Source organism: Amblyraja radiata, chromosome 33, assembly GCF_010909765.2.
Source record: "Amblyraja radiata isolate CabotCenter1 chromosome 33, sAmbRad1.1.pri, whole genome shotgun sequence".
NCBI lineage: Eukaryota > Metazoa > Chordata > Chondrichthyes > Rajiformes > Rajidae > Amblyraja > Amblyraja radiata.
This window is the reverse complement of record NC_045988.1, coordinates 21,231,586-21,255,785: the sequence shown is the minus strand read 5'-3', so window position 1 is coordinate 21,255,785 and position 24,200 is coordinate 21,231,586. Positions and strand designations below refer to the sequence as shown.

The 24,200-nt window shown below is 46.0% G+C and overlaps 1 protein-coding gene across 1 annotated transcript in view; it reads left to right on the top strand.

Annotated features, from left to right (window-relative positions):
• The first annotated feature begins 8,597 nt into the window (after positions 1-8,597).
• Positions 8,598-24,200, top strand: part of slc37a2 (solute carrier family 37 member 2) — a 70,377-nt gene continuing 54,774 nt past the window's right edge. Inside the window, exon 1 of the mRNA XM_033049481.1 lies at positions 8,598-9,115. Within this exon, the coding sequence (XP_032905372.1) occupies positions 9,057-9,115 (59 nt within the window). The 5' untranslated portion in view covers positions 8,598-9,056. The remainder of the gene's footprint in view (positions 9,116-24,200) is intronic.

Genomic DNA, 24,200 nt, shown 5'->3' with positions numbered 1-24,200 from the left:
CATGTTTCATTATTTCATGTTTCACAACTATATGTTACTTCAATCCCCCGTCACCTCCAACTCTCACTGTGCCCTGCAAAGGGAGTTCCAAACAGAGAGATGCTTTTGAGAGAATAAATAATCATGACACATAATTTCATATTTGTTATAGGTTACCTTTGAGTTTTTTGCAACGTGTTTGATTTGAATAAAAAAGATAGAATAATTGCATTAAAAAGTTATATGGTTATGTAGAGAGTCCAAACATCGTGTACAAATGTTTTTATTAAGACATTACAGATTTGGCATACATGTGAGTTTGGTACACTCTAACATAAAGTCATTGTTGCTGCTGTTGAGCATGGTTGTTGACTCGCGATCTCGAGCTAAGTTTCTGCAAGTGGCTTGACTACCAGGTGGCACCACATGACCCCCCCCCCCCCCCCCCCGAACCAGAGGAATGAAAACGAGCAGACAGACGAAACGTGGCGGCCTGAACTCGTAAATACAACTGAAACACAACCGGCAAAGATGACAGCGGCGAGGCTGGGTCCCCTGTACAGGCTGACCAATGTCCCAAATGAGCGGGCTGAAGACGAGCCACCCATGTCGAGCACAAAGTCACATTAAGTAGACACACAGGCAGTCCTTGAGGGCAGAAGCGGGCGGGACGGCGAAACAGAAAAGAGCAAGCCCACCTTCATCCGGAAGGTGGAGGGCAGCTCCTGCTGTGGGTCTGTGGGCAGCCCGGCCATGGGTCGAGATTGTGGGGCCCGCGGGTGCAGTCTGCGCTCCGGCTGTGGGCCACCCCGGCAGTGGCTGGGAGGCGACGGCAACAATGAAAGAACAAGGAAAAACAACAGGAGTGGAAAATGAAAAAAAAACTGCAGACACCAGACGTCCGATGGGGCTGCCATTGACGGCCATTAGAGCAAGTCCTGGTGGCCCGGAACAAGCGTCGACCCCCCCCCCCCCCATCGGGGCAAAATGCTCACCACTGTTCCCGTGTCAACAAAGGAAGCCTCTCGGAATGCCGGTCTCTAACGTAGAGGCGATGTTGCTGGCCGGCTGAGGCGTTTCCTGGATGCTTGCAGGTCGGTCGACCTTGACGGGCCTCTGAACCCACCGCTGGAGGTAGGAGCACCACGTACCTTCGCCGGTATCACTCAAGACCAGCCGCACTGCCGTTCCCTTGGTGAAAACAGGAACCGGCGACCATGGGTCAGGACCGTGGGGCCCGCGGGCGCAGTCGGCACTCTGCCTGTGGGCTGTCCCAGCCATGGGCCATTGGGATCCATCGCTGTACCGCCGACTCACGACTGACCGAGGCTCAACCCTGCTGCTGGGCCGACCACAGCTCGACGTACGGACAGCCAGCGGATGAGGATTATCGAAATCCTTACCGGCACGGAGCAGGCGGACGTCATCGGGCCTCCGCTCCAAGTAAACCTGCTCGATTGGGAGGCATGGCCGGCGGCCGGCAATCAAGATCTGGATCGCACCCATCGACCCGGACGGCCTGGGATCGCCGAGACCAGTGTTAGGCAGGAGTCGAGCAGCCCAATCGCAGCGGTGGAGCCCAAAGGTACATTACAGGAGTGCGTTGAGGCCATTGTCGGCGGCATATTGTTACAGCACGGAGTTGACGGCTGTATCCATAGCGCAAAATCACTGTAGAACGGCTGTCGGCTGCGGACAGCGAGAAATCTAAAATATCGCTTCGGAATGTCGGGTCACCACAGTAGAGAGTCCAAACGGTGTGTACAAACGTTGTTTTAATGAAGACATTGCAGGTTTGGCATACATGCGAGTTTAACATAAAGTCTTCTTGCGTATGGCTTGCATAGCCTAAAGTTGTAGGACAACTTGTTCTATTTGATTGTGCACGCCAGGTTGATTTCATTCGTCGAAACAGGGCAGACCAGGTGAAGGTTGCAATCTCTCACCCCAACATAAAGTCTTTGTTGCTGCTGTTGAGCGAGGTTGTGGACTTGCGATCTCAAGCTGACTTTCTGCTGTTGTTGTAGGACACACCCCTAAACTCATGACGTTCTCTTCCCGCCAAACGCACTCACGTGACTGTTCCAGTTCTGGTGACGAGGGTTCGATCAGTAAGTGGCTTGACCATCAGGTGGCGCCACAGTTAACTATTTTCCACAATTTGCCCTTCCACAAGTGCAAACACATTTAGTTTTGACTCTACAACTTGTGGAAAACGTGTTATCAGCCACAGTTTAGCAATTAATAAAGCATTCAAACTAATTATGTGAAATTGAAATGTCCAGATCATAGGTGAATTAAAATCAGCAAATTAAGATGACCACGGCTGTTTCATTTTTGTGATGACTGGCCTTATTCATATTTGTTTTATTTGTGTGTGCCCACTTTGAATAAAAATGCTGACTTGAAATGAATTGTTTTTTCATGTCTAAGTCTAACCAATAAATAAAATCAATTGAGTAATGCATAAACTACTGTTTTAATTTGTGCTGCTAATTTCAAGTTTAATAATTTGTGAATGTTTTTGGTGTGTATATATAGATAGATATATATCTATCTATCTATCTATCTATCTATCAGAAACACTATTTTCATAGCTGACCGTTTTTAAAGCGGTAGAGTTGCTGCCTTACAGGGCCAGAGACCTTGGTTCAAACCTGACTACGGGTGCTGTCTATATGGCATTTGTCCGTTATCCCTATGACTGCGTGGGTTTTCTCCGGGTGCTCTGGTTTCCTCCCACACTAAATTTGAAAGCTGTATAGGTTAATTTGGCTTTGGTTAAAAAATATATATAACTTGTCCCTAGTGTGTAGGATAGTGCTAATGTACGGGGATCACTGGTCATCGCGGACTCGGTGGACCGAAGTGCCTTTGTCTGCGTTGTATCTAAAAATAATGCAGGAGAAATGAAGTCAGAGATGCGAAGCAGAGATTGCTATGTCAGTCATATTGAGCACCTCAATGCATTTACCCTGAATAAACATAGGAACTTATTAAATATACCTTGTCTATTGTGACCATGTATTCTATGAACCCTAGAAGTTTATTATTTCCCCCCACATCTGTGAATAACACAGGATAAGGGTACATTTGAAAATAAATAGTTTAAAAAAAATGATAATGAATATGGTGCTAAAACAACTTAAAAGATCCAAGTAGCTGCTTTTGTCCTAAATTTTGCCTACACTCAATTATCTCCAAAAACAGATACAAAAATCATTCATTAGGAATATTTAATATTTGAATTATTTCTGCTCTAAATGGTACAAACCAATTCTATGTAAGGGGATGAATACTGTTGATTATTGCACAATATATATTGTACTTTGGCTATATATTGTAAAACAAACCTATTCTTCCAAAAGAGTTTGACTATAAATGTTGGATAATTCCCTTCCTTAATCTTTGGGGAAGAGGTTCTGGTGAGCAAATTTGTCATAAATAAATAGCTAGGACTGAATGGAATCCTTGTGTAAAGCTCTTATTAAACAAGAAATTGAAACAGGAATAGGCTACTTGGATCTTCAAGCTTGTTTTGCCATTCAAATGATAATGGCTGATCTGCCCCAGGCCTTGGCTCTTTAAAAAGGACTGCTGTAATGATGTAAGGAGTTTAAAATGCCTTCAATAATGGAGATCAAGAAGGGTCACCTTTAATCTGTGACCAAGTACGAGTTAATTTAGGCAAAACTGTAAAATGGACCGAATCATATTTTAAATGTTTTGGAACCATGAGAATTAGTGTCCCAAGAATCTTGTCGCAATTGATATTTTTAGTCTCAACAATGGTTCATTCAACATTGATAAAGAATAAAAACAGAAATAGTCAGCAGGTCAGGCAGCATCTGTGGATAGAAAAGGCAAATATTTGGGATGATTTTTGCATAAGGGTCCCAGTCCTGAAAAGTTAATTTTCTCCTTCTACAAATACTTATCGACCTGCTTTTGTTTTTATTTCATCTTTACAACACCTTTATTTAATTTTCATTGTGTCAATGGGTTAGGTTATGAAAGTGACACTGTGATAAAAGATCAGGCAAGATATTATTGAAAGTCAGACACGGTCTGAATGGCCTGATTGTACTTATGTTCTTATCAGACCAAGAAAATGATCATTCCGGTGTTATTTTTAGATGAACTAATCTAATGAGTTCTACCCCTGCTTACTTGATTTCCTCCTGCTTGATTCTACACTGCTTTTCCACTTGTACCTCGCTCAGGGCAATGTTGCACTTTGGGAGGTTAACTACAAGGGGAAAGTATATACACTTCTTCTTGCGTTTGATGCAGCAGATGTTATGTGACGCCCTCCAGGCGCTGTAGCCAGTTCACTGCTATTGTCGAGGGCCGTGAGGTCTACCCCTCCACCAGGGGGACAGCGAGGTCGAAAATGACATGTAGTGCTGTTTGCTGGTCTCCTCCACACACACACAGGCTGCTGATGAACGCAGCCGCCAATGATGCATGTTGGTGTTGAACCAGCCGACCCCTGTACGGAGCTGGTTCAGGGCGACCCACCCTTTTCGTGGCAGGTCCGAGCCGGGTGGGGCTGTGGTGTTCAGTGCAACTGAATTGAGGAGGTCGCAAAGTCTGTTCCCAGCTGGTTCACCATGCTCCTAGTGTGTTGAAACCGGAGCCACAGAGGGTCGCTGCGTGACGGGAAAAGGGGCGACGAGATGACATGCGTTGAGGCCCCAGTTGCTGTGAGTTCTGGGCAAGGTGGTGCAAAGGATGTTTGGCGTCCGATGGGGCCTTTGCACACCAGCCTGTGGGTGAAGTACTCTCTGCGAAGCTTGGTGGGTGCGATACCTGCGAGCCCCGGCAGAAGATCCGTCGGAGTAGGACGTAGGCAACCGTTGATGATCCGCATGGTGTCGTTGAGTATGATGTCTATCTTGCTGGGGCGGCGTACTCAGTGATGCTGTACACGAGTGCAAGAGCACTGGTTAAGTATATTTGGGCTCATGTTGTCAGAGCCCTGTCATCTGACCTCAGTCAGGCGAACGACAACAAACAGCAGCAGAAATAACAACGAACAACAACAACAGCTTGCAGCCCTAATGCAACCTCAGTCGCCGCAGCTCGGCACCAACCAGGAGCATGCGCCCTTTTTAGGGCGGGCACCTACGGATGTCGAACCGGATGGCATCACCCTGCTGCAGCTGAATGCAGAAGGCCTCACCAACGACAAGATCACCATCATTGAACATCTGCTACAGGCCCACAAAGTAATTGCATTCCTGCTCCAAGAGACTCACACAAGTGATAGCTCCCATCTGAAGATCCCTGGTTATACCCTGGCCGCCTACACCGAGAGCGACACCCACAGGATTGCCACTTTTGTAAGGAACACAAGTATATACAGTTAATGCAGGACCCTTAACAGCATTGATCTTCAAAGAGATCTCGTGGTCCAAGTCCAAAGCTCCCTGAAAGTAGTAAAGCAGTAGATAAAGATGTAAAGAGGACGTATGGTATACTTCCCCTCATCGGAAAGGGCATTGAGAATAACAATCAAGAAGCCATGTAGCAGCTTTATAAAACATTGATGAGGTTCAAGGTCTTTTATTGTCACGTGTGCCAATTAAGGTACAGTGATATTTGATTAGGCCACACTTTGAGTATTGTGTGCTTTTCTGATTGCCCCCAAACAGAAAGGATGTGGAGAGGTTTACTAGGATGGAGTCTGGATTAGACGGTATTGGCTAAAAGGAGAGGTTGGACAAATTTGCATTGTTTTCTCTGCAACGTCGGAGGTTGAGGGGAGACCTGAGAGCAGAATGTCAAATTATGAGAGGCATAGACAGGGTAGTCAATCAGAACCGTTATCCCAGGGTGAAAATATCAAATACTAGAGGGCAAAACTTCCACAAAAACATGATTAAAATTTCTTCATTTGATATCCTTCTTGCAGCATTAAGAAACTAAACAATGTTTTTGTCTGTCACCACACTGCAGCATTCTTTGTTCTTCTCTTGAACCGCTCAGTAACATTGGACAAACTTCTCTCAGTTTTTGTCCAGTTATCCATCCATATCTACAAAACTCCTAAACTTGTGGTAGGATGATTCAGCTGTTATGAGGCCTCTGAATCGTCCTACCACCAGTCAGCCAGCCAATGCGGTACTGAACTATTATCAACCTCTTTGGTAACCCTCTGTGTTGATCATTATTCTCTTATCAAGCATCTATACACTGTAAATAGCTCGATTGTAATCATGTATTGTCTTTCTGCTGACTGGATAGCACGCAACAAAATCAGTACACCTAACAATAAACTAAACTGTAACGTAATCTAGCATAAGATGTCCAACAATGGTTTATCTTCCATCCCCTACGTTATTGCATCTGAATTTCCAATATTCATCCTGACAATATTGTAATAGGAATGGGAATAGACACAAAATTCTGGAGTAACTCAGCGGGACAGGCAGCATCTCTGGAGAGAAAGAATGGGTGACGTTTCAGGTCGAGACCCTTCAGTCTGAAGTCTGAAGAAGGGTTTCAACCCGAAACGTCACCCATTCCTTCTCTCCAGAGATGCTGCCTGTCCCACTGCGTTATTCCAGCATTTTGTGCCTATCTTCGATTTAAACTGGCATCTGCAGTTCCTTCATACACAAGAAGGAATGGGGATTCAAATAAAACAAGTTTTTTATTGTCCCTTCCGTAACATTATCTGTAGGTAGAGGGTCACCCTTCGTGCGTATACCAGTGACCCTTTACTCAACCAGATCTTTTGTCTGCTGCTGTGTAGTATATTGCTTAGTTTTCAATTATCTTGATTAAATGTTAATTATCTCCAGCTCAGTTGAATTATTTTAGTCTCTGCAGTGCAATTAGAGTAAAGGGCCTGTCCCACTTACGTGATTTTTTTTCGGTGACTTGCCAGCACCCGTCATAGTCACAGCAGGTTGCCGAAAAATTTCCACATGTTGAAAATCCAGTGGTGACCAGTAAAAGGTACGACTCTTTGGGCCACTACTCTCCACCAAACAGGTGGCACCCCGCATCGCACAAAGAGTCGTACTTTTTTCTGCTAGTCTGAGCACAACGGCGAGGACGTGGACTTACCATTGGAGCCGATCCCTTGCCTGGGATCGATGCTCCGACCGCGGCCTACGGATTTCACCATCGGGACGCTCCAAAGTTGCAGAAGGTTCGACCAGCCCTGATCCGGGGTCAGATCGCCCCGTACGGGGATGCAGGAGCTTGATCGCCCCGACGCGGAGGGTCCTCCGCCGGCTACGGGAGTAAGATCGTCCCGTCAATGGAAGGTTCGTGGCCAACTATGGGAGAACAAAGAAGGGAAGAGATTTAACTTTTTTTCGCCTTCTATCACGTGAGGAATGTGGTGGAATCACTGTGGTGGATGTTCATGTTAAAATGTATTTTGTGTGTTTTGTTGCTTTTTAATGGTATGACCATGGCAAATCAAATTCCTCGTATGTTGCAAAACATACTTGGCTAATAAAGTATGATTATGATCATCTTGCATTAAATGTTATTCATGTTATTCCTTTCATCGTGTATCTCTCTGGATGGCTCTATTTTAATCATGTATTGTCTTTCTGCTGACTGGTTAGCACGCAATAAAAGCTCTTCACTGTACCTCGGTACACGTGACAATAAACTAAACCAAATTCTTCAGCTAGTTTTGATGTGAAATACACCAACTCAATGGTAACCTACTAAAATAAATTATATAATTGTAAAGAAAAATGTGTGGGTTGGGAAGTGCGGTTAAAATAGATAACTCTTTTAAGGAACCAACAAATAGAATTACTATCTTTTGCAATACATGTTTCATATATTCAATAAATATTTTCCAGTTACTGGACCAATACAAACAATTGGAATGTCTTGGATAGATTTTAAACAAGACTAAACTTTTCACCCTTTTTTTTCCAAAATATTAATTTTATTCACAATAAAGCTATACAAAACCGAGTAAAGATCGCAAAGCTCTTCGTGCATTTTCAGCGTCTAAACAATCATTATGGGGCATTCTCAAGAGCGTTTAAACAACTATCTTTAAACAAAACAAAGCACCCACGGCACTCATGTAATAATAAGGAACTGCATATTTGGTTTAGTTGTTTTATTATCACATGAACCGAGGCTTGATGCTGAGCGCTGTCCTGTCAGCGAAAAGACTACACATGCTTACAATCGAGCCGCCCACAGCGTACCTATACAGTGTACCAAAAGGTTTATACCAAAGATAGACACAGAATGCTACTGTGACTCAGCGGGCCAGCAGCATATCTGGAGAAAAAGAACAGGTGACGTTTCGAGTAGACACCCTTCTTCAGACCCTTGCCATTCAAGTGGTCGCCTCGGGTGATATCCCTTCCTCAGATTGAGGGGTTGGAACCAAAGATCCTATAGCGGATCTTTGGTTGGAACCGTCCAGCAGTGGAAAGTGTCAAGCAGAATGTGATCAGTTTCTGGTTTCGCTATGTATTGTATTTCGCTATGTTTATGTATCGGCAACAGCCAATTGCTGGGTTCAACACGGCTTGAAGGTGGAAGAGAAAAGATTTTGTGAGCTGGAAATCCCACCCACCCACTGCAGAGTCTGCACTCTGATTACTTCCATTGGCTGCTCGTTTATCATGCGTCAGTTTCAGCCGGTCACATGCGAGCCGGTCGCTGGTGACTCGCCCTGAAGCTCGCATTGGTGACAAATAACAAACACCCTGTATGTGATTCAGACTTTCTCAGTGTTCATCTGATCAGTGCCGGAAGCCTGGTTCCAGCATCTGCGGTGCTTCGTCTCCACGCCTGCACATTTGTCACCGCGTTTGGCCGGAATAATGCATTGTTCCCATGTAATGTGTTACATCACCGGGGCCCTATGGATACAGCAGCGGCTTTAAATCAGACCAGGCTTCAATCACGGCTGAAGACGCTGTCGGCGCTTTCCTTAGGCTGGGAGAGCCTTGGACCCTAAAGGCGAGGCAAAAAGACCAGCAACTGCAGCGGGATTTTTTCAGGAGGGAGCCTTGTTTATTTCTTTTTAAACCCTGTTTATTTCTGTCTTGGGTATTGTCGCCGGTAGCGAATGGACGATGCGCTCCGCTGTGCCTCCGGGGATTCGTTGTATCCAGGCATTCACCAGAGACAGCTGGTAAGCATCGGTCCATTGTGTGGGCGAGGATTATCTGGGTGTCAGTTTTCATTTGTGCGCGCTCTCTCTCTCTCCCCCCACTACGGATTTAACCCATCCTTCCAGGGGAAGATGTGGGTCCGGTCTTGCGCGACACCTTGTCTTCCCCTGTGGCCCTCGGCCTCCGTCTCTATATTCCCCCTCGGTCCACTCTGAGTGTATTCTGCCTGGCTCCTGTTGTCTGTCCAACACCACGCGGTTATCTCTGGGGCGAGCAAGCGTTTCCATTGCCCACGGGAGTTGAACAAACAATATTTTCACTTTCGAGCGACTTGTCATAAATGCTCTGACAGATCCTCTTGGTTCACCGCCCGTGGGTTACAGTACCCCCTTCCCACTATCGTTCAAAACAGATTGGTTTTCACATTAGCTGCCTGACCCGCTGACTTACTCTAGGAATTTGTGTCTTTCTTCGGTATAAACCAGCATCTGCAATTCCTTCCCACACATTGGTTTTGACCTTGTTGGCCTGTTACTTTATTAACTGAAGTATCTAAAGGTTCAGACTCCAAGGCTACTGGCTCGACAGGAGGAAACGTTCTCTGTTTTCCACCACAGCTGGGTAAAAAGAATATCATTTGTTATGTCTTAAGCCTTTAATTGGAGGAAAGTTCCACTCCACCTGGTTTGTGCCATTGAAGGAGGGCGCAGATTGAAAAGGAGACAGCAAGTTGAGATTTGTTTCTCCATTGGGTGATTTGTGGGATATCTTCCAATAACATTACGAGGATGTTGGCAGTACTCAAGGCCCTGAGCTGTAGGGAGTGGTTGAACATGCCAGGACTCTATTCCTTGGAGTGCAGGAAGATAAGGGGTGATCCTATAGAAGTGTACAAAATTGTGAGAAGATAGATTGGGTAAACGCACAGTATCTCTTGCCTAGAGTAGGGAAATCGAGAACCAGAAGACATGGGTTTATGATGAGGGGGGAAAGATTTTATATGAACCCGAGGGGTAACTTTTTTAAGCAAAGGGTGGTTGGTATGGAACGCAGTGCTGGAGGAGGTAGTTGAGGCACTATCGCAATATTTAAGAGACATTTAGGCAGGTACATGGATAGGATTGGTTTAAAGGGGTAAGGGCCAAACACAGGCAGGTAGGACCAGTATAGATGGGACACGTTTGTCGGTGTGGGTAAGATGGGCCTGTTTCCACGCAGTGTGACTATGACTAACCTATTGCTCTGTTTTTGTCAAATTACTCAACATGGAGTCATACAGCACAAAAACAGGCAGTTTGGCCCAAAATATCTATGGCAGCCAAAATGTCCCATTTAAGCTCATTCCATTTGCCCACATGTAGCCAATTTCCCTCTAAACCTTTCCTATCCATAAGATCTGGGTAAGCATTATTTAAAGGTGGGAATGTTGCCGACAGGCCCATTCCAGATTGCAGGAGTATGTGCTCAGGGACTCACTGAGGCTTGGTGCACCCAACTCCAAGCCACTTGTGGGGGAGGACCACAGTCTTGGGTCCTTCTGTTGCAGACATTGAGGGGCAGAGTCCAGTGGGGACATCGCTCAAACAAGGGAACACATGAGTGGCAAGGGTGTTTTGTGTAAACATCGCTGTGAACATACTGACTATATAACAATTGGAATATATAGGCACAGAATGTATGTGGAGTTTTCGCACATTATTTTTGTATATTAATTCAATATGAATAAAGTTTATTTTTGTAAAAAATAGTTAAAGGTGGCAATGAGGCCATAGGAATAAGACTATAATACATATTGTAGAAACAAGGGTGTGCAGATGTTGGCTTACAATAGAAGACAGACACAAAGTGCTGGAGTAACTCAGCGGGTCAGGCAATGTCTCTAGAGAACATGGATAGGTGACATGTGTAGGAAAGAACTGCAGATGCTGGTTTAAAGCGAAGATAGGCGCAAAATGCTGGAGTAACTCAGCAGGATGGGCAGCATCTCTGGAGAGAAGGAATCGGTGATGTTTCGGGTCGAGTCTGAAGAAGGGTCTCGACCCAACACGTCACCCATTCCTTCTCTCCAGAGACGCTGTCTGGCCCGCTGAGTTACTCCAGCATTTTGAGTCTATTTATGGGTGGGTAACATTTTGGGTCGGGACCTGTCTTCAGGCTTGAAGCTTATTTGGGGTGGTGTGCAATTGAAAATGGGAATAAGAAAATACACCTGCAGCATCTCTGGAGAAAAAGGATGGGAGACGTTTCGGGTCGGGACCCTTCTTCAGATTTAACTTGCCTAAAACCAATTATCTTATTAAGGTAGTTCCACCACACCTTTCAATACCCCTTGGGCATTCCCATTCCTTAATTTTTCCACGCAGCTTCTGCTTCCCTTCCTTCTCTCTCTTCCCCACTTCACACTGGTGCTGCGTGAAAGCCCTTGTAGGGTCTTCCAGAATAGTTTATTTTCTCTGTTGCTGAAAAGATACAAAGGATTGAAGTTGGGATCTAACTGGTCAGTGTTTGGTCCTTTCATTTTATTAGCTGAAGTGTCCAGCATCTTAGCATCAGAACCAGCAGAGGTGTTGGCTCATCTCTGACCTGGCTCCTTTCCAAAGGAATCCACAGGCGATCCCAGTATCTGCACACAGTGGCGGACTGGGTCTAAAAATATTGGTTGCCAGGAGATAAAGGGGGCCCACCCACAACTACAATGCTATCATTTAACAGGGGCCCACTTGCCATCACCTGCTATCACTTCATCAGGGGCCCACTTGCCATCGGGCAAGCTGACACCCTGGCCAGTCCGCCACTGTCTGCACAACCCACATATCAGATGTTAAACCATTTCCCCTAAGAAACGCTGCAGTCTTCTGACGATCACTTCTTGATGGTAATTTCAACAGCCGTGTGGAGACGTGTAATGATTCCAATATAAGTTGATGGCTGCTAAATCAGGGAAATAATAGCTGCTTATTCAGGCCATTAAATTGTCTTCTATTTATGATTTAATAGTGCTTGTTAGACTTATCTTAATATTTAATCTGGAGGAAAATAACCTGTCTCTCCTTATAAATTTGCTGATCTTACCACTTGTTCTTTGAGCAGGCAGTTGATCTTTTTGCAGTGACAAGGAGGTATATGCACAGCAAGTATTAAAGGAGGTTAAATGCTGCCAGTTTTGGTGCCTCTCAGGTTGGTGCCATAGTTTGTTTGTGGAAAGCAAGTTGAATATGAAGCTGTTCCTAAAGTTGAGTAAAACTTGGGTGGCAGAATGGGGCAGCGGTAGAGTTGCTGCCTTACTGCGCTTGCAACGTTAGAGACTCTGGTTCGACCCCGACTATGGCTGCAGTCTGTACAGAGTTTGTATGTTCTCCCTCCCTGTGGGTTTTCTCCGAGATCTCCAGTATCCTCCCACACTCCAAAGACGTACAGGTTTGTATACTTTGTATAAATGCGAATTGTCTCTAGTGTGTGTGTAGGCTTGTGTTAATGTGAGGGGATCATGAGTCGGTGCAGACTCAGTGGGCTGAAGGGCCTGTTTCCGCGCTGTATTTCTAAACTCAACCAAAATAAAACATAGTCGGGCAGCATCTGGGGAGGGAAGAGACGGGCAACGTTTTGGGTCATCAGACCCTTCCTCTCTGGGCCTCGTTAGCAGTGTATTCAGACTAGAATTTAATGTCGGGGAGGATCAGAGTTAGCTCCCTGTCTGTGTAAATTCTGCATGATGTACCATCCAGGCTTTAAGTCCAAATAAATTTGAAACAGAGCATAGCTCCATGGCGGAGGCAGCCTCCTTCTACTTTGCTGCAGTTAGCGGAGCCCCTGGTTCCAGCTTCTAGCATCGGCAAACAAAAAAACCCTGACATCAGTGCTACAATGGCAGCATAAATGTTACTGGTCCTGATAGAGAAAAATTTGAAGCCATATTAATCATCACATAAAAGAACTGAAACTACAAACATCACTGTGTTACTTCTTAAAATATATTCCTCTCGTTGTAACTAACTCTTACACAACCCAAGACCTGCAGTGCAAGCAGAATGACATCAGTCAGAACTGAGAATTGGATCCCTGGACCTCTTGAACTTGCTGTGCGATTCTATAAAATCCAACAAAATTACTTCTGATCTTCATGCACCACACCATTTCCCTGCCCTATCCCCATGTCCCTTCTCCAGTTTGAAGAAGAGTCTCGACCCGAAACGTCACCTAGTCCTTCACTCCAGAGATGCTGCCTGTCCCGCTGAGTTACTCCAGCATTTTGTGCCTATCCCTTGAGTCCTTTAATGTCTGGAAATATCTCTGGTCTTTGTCCAGCCATCTGCCAATTAACAGCCCTCTTACCTGTGTCCGCCTGTCACATGCCAGGCTTTGCCCCTCAGACCACGCTGGGCCATTTTTAATTTGTGTTTTTTAGATGTTACAATTTAGTACATTGAGATTTTCAGTGAACCAGGCGAGTTTAAGAGGAGCACATGAGCCAGATGTTGAACCATTGGGATTTCCAAACTATTGAATGGTTGGTCTTCAGAGTTTCCCCCAAACCCTCAATTCCATGTCTTTGTCCAGAAGGTCCATGGGTGAGGCCTAAATGAAAGCCTTCTGAAAAGCCAAATGCCCATATTAACCTGTTGCATCATGGCCTGGTTCACAACTTGAACACCTGGCAATGAAGGAGATTACAAAAAATGGTGAACACTGCGTGGTTCATCATGGGTTCTGACCCCTTCACCATAGAAGGGATCTATAAGTGCCGCTTTCTCATTTCACTCCTGCCATCGGGTAGAAGGTACAGGAGTCTGAAAACTGTAACATCCGGGTTCAGAAACAGCATCATCCCAACAACCATCAGGCTGTTAATCACTACAGACACCAACTAAACTACAAACTGTCTGGGTTACATTTGGGACTTTGGCCTTTGGTTTGTCTTTGCACTATATTGTTTATTTATTGCAATTCAATAGTGCGGGCGGCTCAGTGGCGCAGCAGTAGAGTTGCTGCCTTACAACGCCAGAGACCCAGATTCAATCCTGACTACGGGTGCTGTCTGTATGGCGTTTGTATGTTCTCCCTGTGACCGCGTGGGTTTTCTCCGGGAGCTCCAATTTCCTCCCACTTTCCAAAGACATTTGTAGGTTAATCGGCTTCTGTAAATTGTCCCCAGTGTGCAGGATAGAACGAGTGTGTACTGGTCGGCTGGTGACTCAGTGGACCTGTTTCCACGCTGCTAAACTTTAATTTTTTTAATTATATCATCTATAGAGTGTGAACCTGCAAGTTGTGTTGCTGCTGCAAGTAAGAATTTAATTGTTCCAGATTGGTACATATGACAATAAAACGCTCTTGACCATCTGCTCTCTTGATCCATGCGTTCATGCTCATTCTATCTTTGTGCTAAATCCACAAAAGAATTCCGATTGATTAGTCAAACGTAGTTTTCCCATTCATAAATCTGTATAGAAGTTGCTGTATTGTTAACTTCTAAGTTGATATCACGTCTTTCATTATAAATGGCAGTACTTTCCCCTTGTGGGGCTGATGTGGACCTGAGAATGTATACGCAAGTTTGCCACTGCTACACATGCCTTCTGTCAAATCCTTCAGACTTACACCTTTGACCAACTTAGACTGGGCCCAAATCTTTAATTTATTTAAAAAGTCCTACATTTTTATCACTTTTAGCAGCATACTGCATCCAAAAGCGATTTCCCCCCCCCCCCCCATTGTTATGCTTGCTCGTGACCTATTCACTGAAGTCAGGGCATCTGCATTGGAGACAGGACATTTAGTTTGTTGGATCTCAGCCAGTGTATATGCTCTATGAGTAATTTTGAATTAGAGAATTGTTAAGTTGGGGGAAGGGTGGGAAGGTGGGGATTGTGTCAAAAAGACAGCTTTAACAATGGATGGCACGGCGGTGCAGTGGTAGAATTGCTGTCTTACAGCACTTGCAGCGCCGGAGACCTGGGTTCGATCCCAATTACGGCTGCTGTCTTTGTCTATAGAGTTTGTACGTTCTCCCCGTGGCCTGTGTGGGTTTTCTCCGAGATCTTCGGTTTCCTCCCACACTCCAAAGACGTGCATGCCTGTAGGTTAATTAACTCGATGTATGTGTAAATTGACCTTAGTGTGTGTAGGATCCTGTTAATGTTTCTGGTCGGTGCGGACTCAGTGGGCCAAAGGGCCTGTTTCCACGCTGTATCTATCTCTAAACTCAACTAAATAAGTATTTTGAATCTGGGTTTGAGGAAAGGATTTGAAGACTCGTCCTGTATGTGCTTGGTGGTGGGACGGCAGCTCGGAGACTTGAGGGACCTGATATCAGCCACAGGGAGGACAGCACAGAATGGGGAATGTTTGCAGAGACTATGATCTGAGTGATTTTTATAAACTTCATGGAATTTATCTGCTCTCGCTGGTTTGGAACTAGAAAACGAAGCTGTGCAAGGTACGGAAAATACCATAATCACAATTAAATCTAATATTTGTTTTAAAAAAAAATTTGAATATCATAAAGAAAGCATTTGCGCCACAAAATGATCAGTGGTTTGCTCTTGTTATGAAATTGAAAGACCAAAGCAAAAAACCGCAGTTGCTGCAAATATGAAACTAAAAACAGAAATGCTGGCAATATTCACGGGTCTGGTGGTTTCTATGGAGAGAGATAGGGAAATAATTGTTTTCGATCAATGTGCCTGAACCAGAACTGGGGAATGGTTAGAAACTGTTTTAAAATATGAAATGCAAGGCTGTTAATGCTTATTAATTTGTAGCTGTTGAATTGGGTGTAGAGAGCTAAAGGCAATGACGTGGCTGGTTGAAAGATAAGGTGAAGTTCCATGAGCTCGTGTTAAACTTGCTGGGACAGTGCAAGAGACAAGTCAGAAGCCACAGATGTTTGGGTAACTGAAGCAACAGGCAACTGAACATTTTTGATCATTCGTGCAGACTGAATGGAGGTGTTCTGTAAAGTGGGCACCCAATCTGTGTTTGTTTCTCAAAGTGGAGGAGCCCATTTCGTGAACACATGAGATAGGACGAGATGCAATTAAATTGCTGCTTCACTTGAATGGAGTGTGTGGTTACCTGAATGAGGAAAGGGAACGTGAAAGATCAGGCCTCTCCCGTAGCTGTGTGGGAAGCTGCGATGTGCACACTTGCTTTATTGTTTTTTGTAAGAAAATAATTCAAATATTAACAAAATATGTGTTTTAAACATTCTGACTCCAATATCATTTTTCTAGATAGATAACTCCCCTTTGAACTACAGTCAGGTATTCCATCTCAATGATACTTTGTATTCCCATGTACCTAGGTACAGTGAGATTCTTTGTTTGCATGCAATCCAGTAAAATTATACAATAGATAAGTTCAAAAGTGCAATGATTACCATGTAATAATAGATTTCACTGGGACAGTACACAAAGTTTCTGGCACTAACAATGTTCTAAAGAGTACAGTCTTATCTTGGGCTTAAAGGTGCGTTGTCCTGGCAGCACCGATCCTCTCCGTCCACCGCCATCTTGAAACCGGCCTTTGCCCAGTGTCTGTGGACGATTCCCTCCACTCCCTCACTGGTTCCCGGTTTTCGGGGTCGAGCAGAAGATGAGCCTTGGAAGACTCCAGGTGGGTTGTTGGTTCTGCAGTGGGCCAGCCAGTCTTGCTGTTGGGGTTGCCTTCTTCTTCTTCTTCTTCTTCTTCTTCTTCTTCTTCTTCTTCTTCTTCTTCTTCTTCTTCTTCTTCTTCTTCTTGCGTATGGCGTGCACAGCCTAACAGAGTTGTAGGACAACTTGTTCTATTTGATCTTATTTGATCATGCATGCCAGGTTGATTGCATTAGTTGAAACCGGGCGGACCAGGTGAAGGTGCAATCTCCCACCCCACAAGGAGCTTCTGCCGCCCAACAGCTTGCTAGGAGCATCTCTTAAAACATTTACAGTGAATGGTGTGGAGCTGTAGAAATTAATCGTGTTGTATATTTTGTGGAGTGTATGTGGGTGTGGTTAGAAGGTCATTGATTGCACCTTCTACAAGGCTGTGGATTCGGCTCCTCCTCTCGGAAATGAGGGCATCCTGAGATATTGCCCAGGTGGAATTGAGATAATGCAGGTCTGTGTCAATGCAGAAGCAGATGCATGAGGGTACTACCAAAGTTTGGGATAGGAAGTTGTGACATCTTTGTGGGAGGCCAGGATCTATTTGGAGTGGTGATTGGGGAGAAATAAGAATTGAATTAGAAGATGCCACCTTCTCTCTCCCTGCCCCTCTCTCACACCAAGGTTCCAGAGTTGTACTTTTCCAGCATTGTGGAACATTCATTGTGTTGGACTACAATGAGCCAAGTCTTAAGGCAGAAAGGCAATGTGTCTGAACTTATGTTGGCATTGGGAACCACGCACAGCTATATTTGAAATCTCCTGGTCTATTGCATCCTGAGTACATACATGCCTGTGGTGTAGTTTTAGGCCCAATGACCAGCCCTGCCAATATATATAATCAAACAATAACAGCCTCAAAATCCCATTTGGGTTTTAATTTTAATAATTAAAAATATGATGACATGCAACTCTTTATATACTAATGTAGCAAGATGTCTGTGCACATTAGATGCAGCATGGTGGCACAGCGGTAGAGTTGCTGCCTGCCAGAGACCTGGGTTCAACTACAGGTGCTGTCTGTATGGAATTCGTACGTTCTCACCGTGACCGCATGGGTTTTCTTCAAGATCTTCGGTTTCCTCCCACACTCCAAAGACGTACTGGGATGTAGAGAGTGGTGAATCTCTGGAACTCTCTGCCACAGAAGGTAGTTGAGGCCAGTTCATTGGCTATATTTAAGAGGGAGTTAGATGTGGCCCTTGTGACTAAAGGGATCAGGGGGTATGGAGAGAAGGCAGGTACAGGATACTGAGTTGGATGATCAGCTCTATGTTTCTATGTAGATTAATTGGCTTGGTATAAATGTAAATTTCCCTAGTATGTGTAGGATAGTGTTAATGTGCAGAGATCGCTGGTCGGTGCAGACTCTGGGCAGAAGGGCCTGTTTCTGCACTGTATCTCTAAACTAAAATAATTTGAGTGATGCTGGCCCTTTAATTCCTCATGGTCCCATGTCGAGGCCCATTTGTACACTCAAGTGTCAAAGAATGTTTCAGTGACGTTGGTTGAGGTATATATTTTGGCCAGGATCCTGGGAAAGCAAATAGAGAACTCCTTCAATCTGACACAGTACGTGAGCTTGAAATAATTATTGAGTGGGATGGTGAATTTACACCATTCTAACTCGAGTGAGAGCTGAGCCGAAGCTCTCTGAATGTTATCTAAATATTTGAAGGTCTAATTTTAATCTTCAGTTGAACTTCTTTCCAGTTAAGTCTCTGGTTTAAATTTCTCATTCTCTTAAACAAATCCAAGTGCATAATTGACCCACTAAATATATTTTTTGCATTCCTGATTTCCATCAATGATCTGAGCTGTCTAACCCTACACTCTGGAATTCCTCAATAAACCACTTTGCCAGTTCAGCTCTTTAGAAGATGACTTCTCTTGCTCTGATGCCAGTATTCCCAATTCAACCACATACACCTGGGTACAGTGAAATTCTGTGTTTTTGCATACAATACACAAAGTACGCAGAGAGTCACCATGTATCTGGTGCTGACAAAGTTGCCCAAGTACTCATTTGGCTCCCAATGGTCTCTCTTTGTTCTCAGCCAATTGGCCTAATTCTACTCCAATTCCTTATGACCTTGTGATCCTCACCAAGTGGATTCCGCGACCGGCTGCCTGTCGGGGTTTGGCAACCGCCCGCACGGCCCTGTATACATCGACACCGATGACTCGGGGTTGAGTTCAAAGTTCTGTACCCTGTTCTGATTGATAACTCTCGTATAAAGCAACTTGGGAAATGTGAATAATGTTCAAGGTGATGCCAAGTTGTTGCAGTGTCATTAGGCTTGGGTTTATTATTGTCACGTGTGTCGAGGTACAGTGACAAGCTTTTGTTTGTGTGCTATCAAATGGGATAATACTGTAGATGAATACAATCAAGCCGTACAAGAGGAAAACAAAGGTAAATGACATGTCCCAAGGCATCTGCTTGCTTCCAGATGTCCTGGCACCTGTCCATCAGGAGCTGATACCTGAACTCACAGAACAGTTGATGCCAAGTGTAACTTGAAGATTTTGAAGATTGGAGTAGTTGTGCAAACCCAATACCGAATCCTTGCTTTGAAATTATTCAGATAATTGTTATATCTTTAATTTTAGTCCAAAGGAGTAGTGTTTATATGTACAGTTAAGATAGACACAAAAAGCTGGAGTAACTCAGCGGGTCACACAGCATCTCTGGAGAAAAGGAATAGGGGACGTTTCAGGTCGAGACTCTTCTTCAGATTCAGATTCAATTTTAATTGTCATTGTCACTGTACAATACAGAGACAACGAAATGCATTTAGCATCTCCCTGGAAGAGCGACATAGCAAATGATTTAAATAAATAATAATAAGTGATAATAAGTGTCCGGGGGGTGGGGGGGTGATTGGCAGTCACCGAGGTACGTTGTTGAGTAGAGTGACAGCCGCCGGGAAGAAGCTGTTCCTGGACCTGCTGGTTCGGCAACGGAGAGACCTGTAGCGCCTCCCGGATGGTAGGAGGGTAAACAGTCCATGGTTGGGGTGAGAGCAGTCCTTGGCGATGCTGAGCGCCCTCCGCAGATAACGCTTGCTTTGGACAGACTCAATGGAGGGGAGCGAGGAACCGGTGATGCGTTGGGCAATTTTCACCACCCTCTGCAATGCCTTCCGGTCGGAGACAGAGCAGTTGCCATACCATACTGTGATGCAGTTGGTAAGGATGCTCTCGATGGTGCAGCGGTAGAAGTTCACCAGGATCTGAGGAGACAGATGGACCTTCTTCAGTCTCCTCAGGAAGAAGAGACGCTGGTGAGCCTTCTTGATCAGAGTTGAGGTATTGTGGGTCCAAGAGAGGTCATCGGAGATGTTGACTCCCAGGAACCTGAAGCTAGAAACACGTTCCACCTCCGTCCCGTTAATGTGGATGGGGGTGTGCGTGCCGCCCCTGGACTTCCTGAAGTCTACAATGAGCTCCTTGGTCTTCTTGGAGTTAAGGGCCAGGTTGTTGTCAGCGCACCATGCTGCTAAGTGCTGGACCTCCTCCCTGTAGGCCGACTCATCGTTGTTGCTGATGAGGCCAATCACCGTTGTATCATCTGCATACTTGATGATGGTGTTAGTACCATGTACAGGTGTGCAGTCATAGGTGAAGAGGGAGTAGAGGAGGGGGCTCAGCACACAGCCCTGTGGAACGCCGGTGTTCAGGGTGAGGGTTGAAGAGGTGTGCTTGTCTAACCTAACAGACTGGGGTCTGTTGGTTAGAAAGTCCAGTATCCAGTTGCAGAGGGAGGGGTCGATGCCCAGGTTACCGAGTTTGGTGATCAGTTTTGATGGTATAATGGTGTTGAATGCTGAGCTGTAATCGATGAACAGCATTCTTACGTAAGTGTCTCTGTTGTCGAGGTGGGAGAGGGCGGAGTGAAGTGCCGTTGAGATGGCATCCTCCGTACTCCTGTTCTTGCGGTAGGCAAACTGATAGGGATCCAGTGTGGGGGGTAGGCAGCTTTTGAGGTGTGCCAGGACCAGCCTCTCGAAGCACTTGGTGATGATGGGGGTAAGTGCAACTGGGCGGAAGTCGTTGAGGCTTGCCGCAGTGGAGTGTTTTGGCACTGGCACGATGGAGGTGGTTTTAAGGCACGTGGGGACAACTGCTTGGGCAAGTGACAGGTTGAAGATGTCAGTCCAGACGTCTGTCAGCTGCGCAGCACAGGCCCTGAGCACGCGCCCGGGGATGCCGTCAGGGCCAGCAGCTTTACGTGCATTAGTCCTACTCAGTGCCACAAATACGTCGTAGGGGGTGAGTGTGAGGGGTTGGTGATCGGCAGGTAGCACAGCCTTGATGGCTGTCTCTAGATTGTCCCTGTCGAAGCGGCCATAGAAGTGGTTAAGCTCCTCAAGGAAGGAGGCGTCGCTGGATGTGGGGGTGGTGTTGGAGGGTCTGTAGTCCGTGATGGCCTGGATGCCTTGCCACATGCGTCGGGGGTCGGAGTTGTTGTTGATAATTGTTATATCTTTAATTTTAGTCCAAAGGAGTAGTGTTTATATGTACAGTTAAGATAGACACAAAAAGCTGGAGTAACTCAGCGGGTCACACAGCATCTCTGGAGAAAAGGAATAGGGGACGTTTCAGGTCGAGACTCTTCTTCAGACTCTGAAGAAGGACCTCGTCCCGAAACGTCACCTATTCCTTTTCACCAGAGATGCTGTCTGACCCGCTGAGTTTGTCTATCTTCAGTTTAAAGCAGCATCTGCAGTTCCTTCCTACACAATATGTACAGCTCTCTGTACTAGACATAAACATACGCTAGGCATCCCAGATAGTCAGTAATAACGCGTGTGCTAAGGATAGCACTCGTATAGCATGCTGTTTAAATCAAGTGTACACAATGTTTTAAGGTTGAGTTTCTAAGGTATAGTGATGGTAAATTTCTCATTCCATGCACATAGTTTTGGATACAATTTGCATAGTGTATCTCAGGAGGCACCTCTTGGCAAAGGCAGACATCAGAGTTATGCAGCATGAAAACCAGCCCTTCGGCCCAATTCTTCCATGCTGACCAAGTCACCTTTCTGAGTTTAGTTTAGTTCAGAGATACAGGGCAGAAACATGCCCTTCGGCCCCCGAATCCGCACCGACCCGCGACCCCCGCACGTTAACACTATCCTACACGAGGGATAATGTTTACATTTATAGCAAGCCAATTAACCCACAAACCTGTACGTCCTTGGAGTGTGGGAGCAAACTGAAGTTCTCGGAGAAAACCCATGCAGATCACGGGGAGAACGTACAAACTCCATACAGACAAGCCCACAGTTGGCCCCATTTGCCTGCATTTAGCTCATGTCCAAGCTATGGAGGGATTTAAGAGGTTCGCATATTTATCCTTTTACTGAATTAAAACCTAGGTGGCTTGTTTAATTGTTAAGAAACTAGTTTACATCTTGATGTCATTGTGGTCCTGTCCATTTTAAATTGTTGTGTTCAACTATCCAGATATTTCTATCAGTTTGTGTTGGTCTGTTGTGGTTAATATCCCAATAGATTAGTTTGGATTAATTACTTGACTCCAAATACATGTACAATGATTTCCTTTTTACTCTGCTAGGCATTACTGTCTCGTTCCTCTTTTCACTTCTGTCTGTTACAGTCAACTCTGGGAGAAAGTTGCTGCCTTGAATTTAAAGTAATGTCTGAATTTCACTTGCAAGAAACACTGAATGTTTGTGCAAAGTGTCTCCATGCCTCTCCTGTTCGACTGTAATATTTATCAATGCCCTTTTGATGCTTTGAAAGGAGCATTTTTAAACTCCATAATTGATGTTTAGATTAGTTTTTCGAGATACAGCATGAAAACAGGCCCTTCAGCCCACTGAGTCCACGCTGCTGATCGATCACATTCATTCGAAGATAGACACAAAATGCTGGGGTAACTCAGCGGGATTTGCAGCATCTCAGGAGAGAAGGAATAGATGACGTTTCAGGTCGAGACCCTCCTTCAGAATGAAGAAATCCACGTGGTCACAGGAAAATAATATGAATGTCACATAGACAGCACCCAAGGTCAGGATTGAACCCAGGTCTTTGGCGCTGTAAGGCAGTGCCACTACCAACTGCACCACTGTGCCTTCTTTTAAGCCTTAGTTGCCTTAACCTCAACTAATGTTTGTTTAGCAGTAACTCTGTGGTAAGGAGTCTGTCCATCATTGTCATGCAGAGTTCAGCAAAACTTAAAGTTAGAAAAAGCTGGTAACAGCTGATTATTGAATTGAATCCCTTTATTGTCATTCAGACCTTACGGTCTGAACGAAATTTCGTGCCTGCAGTCATACATACATCATACAATAATAGACAACAGTAAACACAAATTAACGTCCACCACAGTGTATCCACCAAGCACCTCCTCACTGTGGTGGAGGCAAAAAATCTTAGGGTTACTGTCTCTTCCCTCCTCTTCTCCCTCTGCGCTGAGGCGATTCCCCACCGGGCGATGGCACAACAGTCCCGCGGCTCACCGAACCCCGCAACGGGCCGGCTCAAACACCGCGGCCCGGGGGTGGTCGAAGCTGCCGCCCTCCAGTCCAGCATACGCAGCCGCTGGCCCGCGGCTGAACCCAGGACTCAGGTCACCGCCGCCAGAACGCCGTCCCAGCCACCGGAGCACCGTTCCAGCCCCGAGCCGGATCGCCCTCACGGGAGTGCCGTTCCTCCCTCGAGCTGGGCCACTCCGACGGGAGTGCCGTTCCTCCCTCGAGCTGGGCCACTCCGACGGGAGTGCCGTTCCTCCCTCGGGCTGGGCCACTCCGACGGGAGTGCCGTTCCTCCCTCGGGCTGGGCCACTCCGACGGGAGTGCCGTTCCTCCCTCGGGCTGGGCCACTCCGACGGGAGTGCCGTTCCTCCCTCGGGCTGGGCCACTCCGACGGGAGTGCCGTTCTCCCTCGGGCTGGGCCACTCCGATGGGAGTGCCGTTCCTCCCTCGGGCTGAGCCACTCCGACGGGAGTGCCACAGCGCCTCGCGGGAGAGTCTCGGCCCCTCGCCAGGCCGTCCTCACGGGAGCGCAGTTCCAGCCCCGAGCTGGGCCGCCCTCACGGGAGCGAGCCCAGGGCAAGTCCTGACAGGCTGCCTCCGGAGTCCCGAGGTCGCCAGCTCCGCCATTAGGCCTCAGCGCAGACGGAGGCAGAGAGGGGGGATACGACGAAAGTCGTATTCCCCCCAAGGGAGAGACAGCAAACCCCGTTTCAACCCCCCACCCCCCCCCCCACATAAACACAACCTAAAAACCAAAAACGCAACTACACAAAACGAAAAAAAACAACACAAAAAAGTAAAGACAAACGGACTGCAGGCGAGCCGCAGCCGTTCCCAGCGCCGCCACTTCCGGTAATGCTGTTCTCTTGGTCCATGAGGAACATGGCAGCTGAACGAGTGTTCCACCTATGGGTATAATGGGCCAATGGTGTGTAGTGACTCTGGTTTCGAAAGCC